The sequence below is a fragment of the Physcomitrium patens genome, chromosome 21 (assembly GCF_059467195.1).
Source record: "Physcomitrium patens ecotype Gransden chromosome 21, ASM5946719v1, whole genome shotgun sequence".
NCBI lineage: Eukaryota > Viridiplantae > Streptophyta > Bryopsida > Funariales > Funariaceae > Physcomitrium > Physcomitrium patens.
The window spans coordinates 7,151,611-7,163,366 of NC_143430.1; the positions used below are offsets into that span (position 1 = coordinate 7,151,611).

At 27.6% G+C, this 11,756-nt stretch overlaps 1 protein-coding gene across 1 annotated transcript; it reads left to right on the forward strand.

The window, feature by feature from the left end:
* The first annotated feature begins 8,381 nt into the window (after positions 1-8,381).
* On the forward strand, positions 8,382-10,233 carry LOC112274594 (uncharacterized). The gene is made up of 3 exons (XM_024504262.3): positions 8,382-8,796; positions 9,235-9,423; positions 9,667-10,233. The coding sequence occupies exons 1-3, from the start codon at positions 8,464-8,466 to the stop codon at positions 9,823-9,825; spliced, it is 681 nt and encodes a 226-aa protein (XP_024360030.1). The 5' UTR covers positions 8,382-8,463; the 3' UTR covers positions 9,826-10,233.
* Positions 10,234-11,756: the final 1,523 nt, after the last annotated feature.

Genomic DNA, 11,756 nt, shown 5'->3' on the forward strand with positions numbered 1-11,756 from the left:
ATAAATCAATCAGAACGGTGACTCCTACCTTGCGACACTAAAACAGCTCTCATTGGCATGTTCAACCGCGTGTGCAGGCATCCCCCTAAACTATGGGTAGATTGTTGGGAACTTCGTTTTACCAATAGCGAAATCAATCCCGGTAGCCTTTGGTTTGAAATAAAGAGCAAAGCCTGCTTTTCATTAACCGGGATAGCATCCCACGACGACTTTCAATTCATTGCACGGCTTGGAAAGCTGTGCACAGGTAACGTGATTGGGATTTGAGTGAAGGTTAATAACTTTACGCTGGTGATCTCGTGTTACGGTCTTCTTTAGAAAGTGCATCGTACATGAATGTAGAAAAAACAAAAACAAAAAAACACAAAAACAAAACACCGTACACAGTCAGTCAAAGATGGAGCAGATTGCGTCCAGCCTCTGTTGTGTTCTTTTGTAAAGAGAAACAGACTCTCTCATGCAGCTAAACCACAACGGATAGTTCCATCGGCATATTCTTGCAGTGAAGCGTATTTTCTGTCTTCAAAACACACGCGTCGACGTTGTGAAGCTTCGTCCAGAAATGCTTAAAAACAAAAACCGAAGGTTTTGGGAAAAACATTAAAAAAAACAAAAAATAAACAAAAAATAAATAAATAAATAAAGCAAAAGCAAAACACACACAACTCTCGTCTTGGAAGTTGCTCCAGACATGCGTTTCTCCGAAAGAGAGAGGGTTGTAACCCATTTTGTATTTTGGTGTGTGAAAGTGAAGAGAAAGGGGGGAGCGGTGAAGGGAATGTCCTGGGGCATGTTCCTCCTTGAACTACTACTCCAAGTCCACTTGGGGACAGAGAACCCCATAAAGAGTTGAGAATCCAAAGCATATGCTATGGACTCAAGGAATTTGGTGCAATTAGTTGTTCATTGGTGGAGTTATACCATAAGAGAGAGTGGAAGAACAAAAAAGTCGGAGGATATACGTAGTTCAATTCCTTTCCGGTCAATTGGGTCTTTTAAAGCAATCAATACTGGGTACAAAGGTGCTGTCGTAGAATTACCTCAAGGTTTGACCTCATGGATGAATACCATTTCACAAATGAGTAGTTTCATGTTCACCATATTATGCCTAGTAAAACAAATTGGTAAAAGTGGACTTGTAGCAATTGCGGACATTAATAATTAGTAGGTGGAAAACTCTTTAGTAAATAAAAATAATAATAATAATAATCATAATCATAACAATAAAACCAATGGCATGGTGTCAATATAGAATATACTAAAAGATATCACTTGTTAGAGATAAAAGAAAAAGATGGATTATTTATTTTTTAAATACTAAATAAAGGAATATACAACTACATAAGATTGCTTTTATTTGTGTTTTTATTTTTAAATATATGATTAATAGATTTCAAAAATCTGCAATATATATATATATATATATATATATATATATATATATATTATTGTAATTTTATTAATCTAAGTTGGTTTTATTAGAAGATTTATTGGATAACATCTTTTTTATTTATTTTTTACAAATATAAAAACATACATACTAATTTAAAAGAAGAAGATTAGATAAAAAATTATACATTAGAATATTGGTATAGTCAAATTTTGGTATAGTCAAATTATAGAAGGAAATAAAATAGCTACTTTGTAACTTTTTATAGTAAATGATTCACATATATATATTTATTAAAAAAATATAAAAATATAAAAATAAATGAAAAAATGATTTATTTTAAATACTATTATTAAATACAACAATCACATTACAAAAATATTGATAATTAAAGAACTAAAATTGTGTAAAAGACAAAAGGAATAATTCTTAAAAGCATTATTCTTTAATATTATCAAAGAACGTGATAATTTTTTTATCAATCATAATATATAAAATTAAAATAATTATATATATATATATATATATATATATATTTATATTTAAAATAAATAATTTAAATTTTAAATTGTGATTATATATTTGTTGAAAATTTTTCCCATAAAATAAAATATCATTCTTATTAGATATTAAATAAAAATACTTAAAATACTTAAGACGTTCAATATGTAAACATATAGCAGTAATGGAAACCTATTTGGTTTATATTTCAAATTTTGCAGATTTTGTCATTATATCGAAGTTTTCTATACATGTTTAGATTGAAGTTTTTTTTGTAAATCAAGAAAAAAAATTCAAGTACACAAATGATATACCAATGATGAATAATATAAATATATCTTTGGGTAAAAAAACCAATATTCTAAAATTATTTGAGAAAATTATAGTTTTATTGGTATTTAAGTTAACTGATGTTCAAATTTAACATCGTGAAATTTTAGACTGCAGTTTACATCCTCTGACACTATGTTGTAATATCTACATATCATTTTTTATTATAAAAAAATTAATTTCACAAGCACTCCATACTTGTAAAAGATTTTATATATTGTACTTGTATTGCATGTTGAAGTCATCCATCATTATTTTGGGATACATTTTGTAGTTTTTTGTGCATTGTTATCCTTTTTCTTCTTACAAGATTTATTTACCTCATTTCTTAAGAATAGAATATCATTCATTTTTTTATGGAATAATATTTTTCATGATATGCATGAATTTTCTGTTGTTTTGTTTGTTCATTTGTTTAGCTCTTTTGTATCTCATAGTAAGTTTTAACATCTTTAACTTTACATGCACACAAGTAGTGTAAATTGTTAGAAGACCACCTATTATGTCTATATAATATAAGAAATTTATTATATTTTTGGCAAATAAGTGATATCAAATACAAAATTCAACAAAGACATACTTCAATTGGCTTAGCAACAAATCAAAACATGAATTAATATAAAATACTCAAGGTTTGTGTCAGTTGTATAAATAGTTGGTAGATTAAATGAAAAGCTATGATATGAAGTTTTTCATGTGCTTCTATTTGTGACAATGGTATATTTTTGAACCATGATTATGTGGTCTTTAAGTTTTTTATAACTTTTTAATTACAAAACATTTTGATTACAAGAAGACCTTAGAAATAATATCAAGAGATTTATTTTGTCATCAAATATAAAAAGGAGTTGAAGACTTTATATAATCATGCAATATTTTTATCTTTATCATATAATATCTTTTGATAATCTATGTCAACACATGTCTTTCAACACATCTCAATTTGTATCTAGATTTTGGAAAATTCTTTTTAAAATATTAAAATTAGATATAAAACTATCTTTAATCCTTCATTCTTAATATAATAGATAATAAAAAAAATAAATCTAGTATTGGAGCAATGTTTGAAATGTATCATCAATAACTATTAATATAACTAAACAATTCTTTTGTCATTGACAAAGTTTTTATATAAAAACATAATATATTCTTTTATTTAATAATCATCTTTTTATATTAATTATAATTATTATTTATAATTTGATATTTTTTATTCTTCAAAAATTAATAATTTACATGAAAAGACTTAGAAAATTATTTATTAGAGCTACATGTGAGAATAAAGACACAATTAAAAAAATTTAAGAACAACAAAAGATCAACTCACATATCTATTGCAAGGAAGAATATTAATTCTACATTAGCAACAAGGAATATGTTGTTTTTTTGTAATATCATGACTATTTGTTTTTACCACTAGATTGAGACCATTTTCCATTTGTAAATAGATAAATTTAATTGTATATTGATAATATCTATTGATATTTTGTTGTAATATAAAAATATGGATTTTATTGTCGAAGAGCCTAATTAAAAATATAATAACAAAATACATGTAAAAGATAGGAAGTTAATAAAAATATTTAGTGTTAATATTATTATTTATAAGATATACTTCTATCTACTTTGTAGGGCCATAATTTAAGCAAAACAATATAGATTAATAAAATAAATAACATAGACATCTTTAAAATAGAGTTGAGAGTAGTTTGTAGCAAAAATTATCTTAAGAAATTAAGAATTGATATTTAGAGAGGACTAGCTATGAACCAAGATTGAAATTAGACCTCAAGGTACAAAACCACTTACGTAAAATAATTCAAGAGTTTTTTTTACAAAACAAAGAATAGGGTTTGAGAGCAAAATAGAAAAAAGATATTTAGGCATTAATTTAAAGTGATTTTATTTTGTAATGACTTTATAAAGGCTTTTCAAATTTTAGATTGTATTAAAAGGACTTTGGATTTTTGAAAAATATAAAGAGTGTATACTTTAAAAATTTATATGATTGATAGATGATATGTAAATGAAATCTTATAAATTTATAATTTAATTGTATTAAATATATATATATTTATAATTATTTTAAATATATGTTGTAAGTATAAGCTTGATTGAATAATTCATTTGAATGTTATTGAATTACAAAAATACTAGAGTCTCAAAAATTACATTTTAAAGGACCAATGAGGACTACTAAGATTTGAAATAATTTGCCAATTGGCTTGAAATAAAAAAATTATAATAATAATAAACTTTATTTTTAATAATTCTACAAAATTTAAAAGCTACTAAATAGCAAAATTAAGAGACATTGACACTGGGAGATAGGCATTAAGGTTAAAGAAGGAAGCCAACCAACATCTAAGTAGATTATGAGTTTTATCTTCTATTTTATAAGTTTGATCTTCTTAGAATTGTTTGTGCTTGTTGTCATGTAAATAATTGAGACATGTAAAATTTTTGAATTAAAATCTATAGTTGAATTATTAATTATTAAGATATTAATTAGTTATTATATTGATTAAAGATTTTTTCAAAATATAATATTTCATTAAAATTTTATCAAGATTTTATTAGGATTTTGTTTAAAATTTCTTTAAGATTTTATTAAGATTTTATTATGGTTTTATTAAGATTTAATTATGATTTACTTGGAAATTTTTAAAAATTATTTAGAACTATATTAGGATTTTATTAGGATTTATTTAGAATTTAATTTATATTTACTTAGTATTTATATTTTTAATAATTTAATATTTTTATTATTTTTTTAGAATCTCTATTTTAATAATTTTTATGATTGTTTATTATTTATTTAAAATTATTTTTAAAATATATTTTAAAGATTTATTTATGGTTTCTTTATATTTCTTTTATAATTTCTAAGATTTTATTTGGATTTAATTAAGATTTTAATTAAAATTATTGAGATTTAATTAAAAATTATTTAGGATTCTATTAGATTTGTTAAAACTTTTTTGTTACAATTTCTAATTTACTTTCCAAAATTAAGTGTCTAGTCCATTTTTAAATAAGAATTCATGTAATATGATACTAAAATTTATGATGATTTGTCATACATTCTATATATCTTTTTTTTAAGCTATACAAGACAATAGATATATTGAAAAGAAGAAAATTACCACTTTTTTTTAAAAGTAGATAATATTCAAAAGTTTGAGATAAGGAGGTCTTAGACTTAATATGGCATGGAAATAGATTAGAATATCTTATACATTAGTACAGATATGATATTTGTGAATGTACATTAGAGCAATCTAAGAATCATACAAATATAGGAAAAAAAAGTTGATACTTTTTATCAATAGTTTCTATAAAAATCAAGATAAAAAGTAAAAAAATCTTTGTTATAAACTAAAATAGATATAATAAAGATTGCACTTTATCTTTTATACTTATTTTTTATTTTTTTATTTTTTATTTTTGGAATTAAAAATTTTAAAATTAACAACTAGATTTTTTTTTTGAATTATTAGATAAATAATTGAGATTGTTATGATTTTTTAGATAATATAATAAAAATAAAGATCTTCAAGAATGACATGTTCTTCTTCAAATAAATGATAATAGACATATTTGGTATCACAACCTTTGAAGAAACTCTTAATATTTGGTGATATTATTAGAAAAAAAAACATTCTTTTTGGTATTTGAAATATTTTATTTAAAAGAAGTTAGAAAGGCCTCAATAGTAATTAAATAATAGAATGAACTTGTTATCTTAGTATAAGATATTATCAATGGTTGATAAGACCTATCAACTATCTTCAAAGAGAACAAAGATTAAAGTATGTGAAAAATACAATTTCCTTCATCTTATACTTCATCAAGATGTGATCACCACTTTTTGTAAAATTTGTTCTTAGAAAGAAGAATAATGCCACTAACATATATATCAACATTCATAATTATTAATATAAATGAAGTTAAATAGAAGTAAATGAGAATAGGTAAATATGATAATATATTATGGAGAAGCTTTTTAAAAGCTCTCTAGATACAAATTTAACTTCATAAGTATTTATAGGTGATTAACAGGTTGAAAATTAAACCAACAAGTTGGCTATGTGGCATACATATTAAAAACTTATATTATAAATTAGACATGTGTCTTATAAATTGGACATGTATTAAATGACTTATAAAATGCCATAAGTCAAGGACAAGTATTCAAAGAAGATATGTAAAAAGGTAAAAAATTAATCAAAGAGAAATAAAAAACTAAATATAAATATAAAATAAATATATTTAATAAAAAATAGGAATAGCTATTGCAGAAGGTTAGAAAATTAGAGACTCTTGAAACTAGAGTAGAAGTAAGAAAAGAATTGATAAGAGTGAAAAAGACTTTATTCTTGCCTCTATATATACTATCTACCTAAGAGCTACATGACAACATTCTATAAGATCTTCAACACATGTCCAATTTGGAAGAAATATGTTTTAATTTGCAAAACAAGTTTTTTATATGTGTATAATATTGTTAGCTTGTACTACAAGCTATCAATATGTGTGATATATGGCTAACTTGTTGGCAAAGTTTTTGATCTATCAATCACCTATACACATTTATAAAGATGAAACTACATCTATAAAGCTTCTAAGAAGCTTTTCCACAAGATATTATCAATTTAACTTAATTTTATCTACTTCTATTTATTCATATTATTAGGATAACTATAGGTACGTCCATGACATCACCACATAGCTCTTTTATAAAATAGTATATATAGAGGCAAGAGTGAGACCTTCTTCATTCGTGTCAATGGCTTTCTTATTCTTAGTCTTACTTCAAGAATCTTTGATCTTTTTGTCTTTGACAATAGCAATTCTAATTTAAATATTATAACTATCTTCAAGTAAATATTTAATCTTTTATAGTGATAGAAGAGTGTATTGATTCTTTGGTTATTTTTTGATGAATATTTTTAAAAAGAAGTCATTAATCTAACATTCCATAGCATCATATTTCTAAAAATAAAAAAATTTAAAATTCTAATGTGAACTATGTATATTTTTAATATAAAAATTTATAATAATTTTAAAATTATCTTGTAATTTTTTTCTTCATCAAAACATAAAATCAATCATAATTTGTTATAAAAATACATATTCTTGGCACACCATTTTAATAAAATAAATCCTCTAAATACTTATTATATTAAAATAATATGTGATTTTGTTATATTTCTTCTTCTAAAATTCTTCTTTAATTATTATATCTATTATCAATAGTTTTTGTTTCATAATTTTTTAATATTGATAAAAATTATTTCCAAAAATAAATACAAATACTTTTTCTAATGATATTTTAAAATTAAAAAAATAAAAGTAATTTAATTATTAAATCGATAATAATAATATTTTATTATTATTATTAGGCATTCTTTAGATTTTAATACCAAAAATATATAAAAAATTAAGTAGAAAAATCCTAAATTCTATGGATTTTTTTATTCCTAGGATAAATATAAAATAATACACAATATCATGTTTGAAGATAATTTTTACAAGATAACTGTTATAAAACTTATAACAATCTTTCCAATCCATTCAAGTCTTTATATTCTTTAAAGGTTTAGTGAGGTCCTCAAGGGCTTTTCTCTAAACAATCATTTAGGAATCTAGCATTTGTAAAAATGCTAATTCAAGTTAGACTATAAAAATTCATCATCTACCCATTAAAATTGGCTAATGCACTTGAGTTAACCATATATGAAATATGAATCTTAAGTCACAAAGCCTTTCTCTTAAAACGTACAATATAATATTACAACGAGGGTCATACCCAAGCAATCGAACTCCGCCATCAAAGAACCATGACCGGTGTTGACACCTCGCCATTGCAACGCCGACTCCACCCATCCGGGTATCAGCCACGTGAGCCCCTGGCAATGCTGAGCCCAACACGTGGCATTCCCAAGACTACACACGTGGAATCCAACACGTGTCGCATCCTCGGGCTCTCCGAGCGCAAGCAACCGAAAGCGAGGAACTATGGAAATTTACGGAGCCAATCCGAGGTCGAGGATTCAAAGCGTCGAATCCGAAAGTAGGGTTTTGTCGGGAACGTTGGATTGAGGAAGGATAGGGTATTTGACGTGGGTTTTGCATTTTCTCCTTGGAGCAATTTGAGGCAGATTCGCGAATGTTTCAGCAGGTGGCGAAGATCTTGTTGAATTGCTGGGGACGAGAGCTGTGTGTGCGTGGAGGCGTTGATGACCGTGGTGGATTTTAGCGGAAGACACAGAAGTGGCAGTGTGAGTAAGGCAGCCATGGCCTTGGTGGGCGCTGTTGGCGCTGTGGGTATTGGAGGCGCTGCGTATGTGTTGTGGCAGATTCGGCCTAAGGACCCCTCATTCGAGGTTATTCACATAGAGTTGAGTGGGTTTAAGGTGCGGTGGATGACGGAGTCGTTGATTCCCTACGCCGTGGTGGATGTGGCTATGAAGATTTCCATCAAGGTGACGAACCCGAATATTACGCCGATCAAGTACACCAGCACCACCATGGTCATGTTCTATCGGGGGACGAAAATGGGGACAGCTGATGTACGCAACCTTGATAGCCTTTCTTCTTGTCCTCGAATTTTGTTGAGTTCATGTTGAACCTGGCCTGTTTTTATTTATTTCGTAATCAGGGGAGATTTTGGGTTTTCAGAGATGCATTCTGTGACCACATTGCTGACCATGATTATGCCAAGGATTTTTAACCAAGGAATTTGCTACAATATTTTCCTTATAGGTTTTCGTCACTGTCAGCATTTATGATTCATGCCGCAGTTCCCTTCTTTAATGTTATCCCATGACAGCGGACGTGGCATTTTAGTGTTCGTAGAGGATTTCCTTCCCATGCTTTCATTATCGATGTGATTGAAAAGTACGGGCCGATTTTGATTTGTGCTGATGGAATTGTTGTGGAATGTGAGGGTTTATATGATATGTAGTTTTATGTGTAAAAGGTCTTAATCTTACCCCTTTCTGGAACAGGTGGAAGCAGGGAGTCAGGATGCCCGGAGTGACCAAGTGATAGAAATCCCTGCGAAGCTGGACGGGTTGAAGATAACAGAACACTTAAAAGAGCTCTTTCAGGATGTTAGGAAACGTGAGATGGTGATGAGCGCTGTCGTCACAATTACTGGAGATGCTATCGTCTGGAAAATAAGGCACAACTGGGAGGTACTCTTGTAATTCAATTCCAATCCACTTCATGAGAGACTCCAACCCTGTTGTCACCACACCTTCCGTGGCTTCTGATTTCATCCTCTGCTTGGCCTTCAATCATAGGCATCATTATCTTCATTGTCCGGCATATGGCAATCAAGACGGTGAATGTAGCAAGCATTGGGTTCTTTACCATATTTTTGAGAAAGATGTGCTTATTTGATAACCATTTTGGTTGTGTATTATATATATTTACAGGTGAGAGTGAACAGCGATATCAAAGTTGATCCAATTTTCCTGAAAGTACTGGATCAAGATAACCGAGTGGAGATGGAGTTGGCTGCGGTTCCTGAACTAGAGTCCAAGGAAGCAGAAGAGGGCGAAACTCACGCCCAAACGGCTGAACATAACAGTTAATTCACGCTCTTGCTGAACTTAGATAGAAATCACTTTACTTAGCAGTCAGCATTTCAAATATTTTTCAGCACATGAAATCAGCTGAGATATTCTGTAGCTGGAAATCTCTAAAACCTGGCTCTGCAAATTTCTTTGTGAGAGAGGTGGGGGAAGCTTTTTGGGAAACTATGGCATTCAGTTAGAGTTGGTGAAAAAGAATGTACCTCAATTTCTGTAGATTATTGTGAATAGTGGGATGACAGGGGTGATTTAGGTTTAGACCTTTTTCAACTTGGAGTTGTTTCTGGTGACTGAAATCTCCGCAGTGTCATCAGGAATATTACTGTCAAGTGTGAATTATTATAGGAGTTGTACAACAAAAAAGAAATGAAGTAAATGGACGATCACCCAGCTTTACTTTCAGGATCATCCGATCTGATCTGATCTTCTGACTGCTGCCTTTCCAATCATAATCGTTTGAAGCAGTTAACTAATAAACTCAGATCCTCTGTTGCGAAAACGTGTATAGTGAATTATGCGAATAAGCATTCAAAGCGGGGAGAGAGATCCGTGATTCAGAATTAAATTTTTTTGTGTATCCAGTTTTAAATCGGTTTATTTGTGCATAAATTTGGTTCTAGATCATGTTGATCAATGTGTGGGGTATGGCTCAATCCTTGAGGATGTAATGCAGTATGAAATCCTTTGTTTATCATGGTATTTTCTGTTAAATACTTTGGAATACTTCTAGTATGAAGGTCTACTTGCCTGGTGTTAGTAGGAAATAAAACAATATTACAATTACAATGAAATCCACCAAATTATGACAATGAGAATTCTCAAGTCGTACATGGAAATTTTGGAAGGAATGACTTCATCAATAAGTGGAAATATCAAATTTTTAAAGAAAAAAGATAATCCAAAAAAAATCAAATTCTATATACTATCTTGATTGACATTTTAAAGTAAGTAGTAGCAATTACTTATAAAGCATAAATGTAAAAATTAACATGTCAACATTAACATCATTTAAAAATTACATGACATTGAAGTATTTAAAAGAGAAAATCTAGCTATGAAGTGCATATTTTGAATATATGTTTTGATCCATACAAATACATTACTTGTAATCTAAACATCTCATGCCAAACTAATGCAATTATTTTGTAATATAAAATAATGTAAAAAATGAATATATATATATATATTACTTTAAAAAAATGATTTCATAGCCAATCTGTAATAATAATCATAACATCTATCATAGTTGTAGTCTTTAGGCTTTTTGTATTTATTGGCCACTTCTTATGTCTTGGTTGTGAACTACAGAAAAGTAGTGATCTTGAGTTTAATATTTTAAGTTAAATATCACAAGTTTTTTTTATTTCTATTAGTTAATACTATAAAACATATTTTAAAATGGTTCCAAAAAATTGTAAACATTTTAATTTATGTTAATAGTGTATTATAAAAGAAAATAAAAATTTCAAAGATACATAAAATCACAGATTGATATTTCAAAATGCATATAATTAAAAATCAAAGCTTAATAGTTTTTTTTACTTATTTTTGGTTTTTTCAATTGTATAATTTTTTTGCTTAATTTTGTATCAATTTTTTAAAATTTTTAATGCATTGCAATGGTTTGTAGTTAAAGAAGTTTTCTTGAATCTTAATAAAAGCACAATCTTGATGTTTCTTAATACGTGATATTATAATCAAGAAATAATACAAATATATCAATTCTATGATTTAAATTTATTTCATTATTTTGTTAGATATATATATATATATATATATATATATACATATATGATACAAAAACAAGGTATATCCAATACCTTGTTTTTGTATATCCAATACACTAATGAAGTAGTTAAAGCACATCAAGCTACTTAACTCTTTATACCTAGAAGGTGGAACCAAGAGTATCAAGAGAAATGAAGGACTAT

What these genes read in the sequence shown, in the direction of transcription:
- LOC112274594 (XM_024504262.3), top strand. Translation starts at nt 8,464, where the DNA reads ATGACCGTGGTGGATTTTAGCGGAAGACACAGAAGTGGCAGTGTGAGT. An exon ending in CGAAAATGGGGACAGCTGAT is followed by an intron (nt 8,797 to 9,234) that starts GTACGCAACCTT and finishes TTTCTGGAACAG; the next exon opens with GTGGAAGCAGGGAGTCAGGA. An exon ending in AAATAAGGCACAACTGGGAG is followed by an intron (nt 9,424 to 9,666) that starts GTACTCTTGTAA and finishes ATATATTTACAG; the next exon opens with GTGAGAGTGAACAGCGATAT.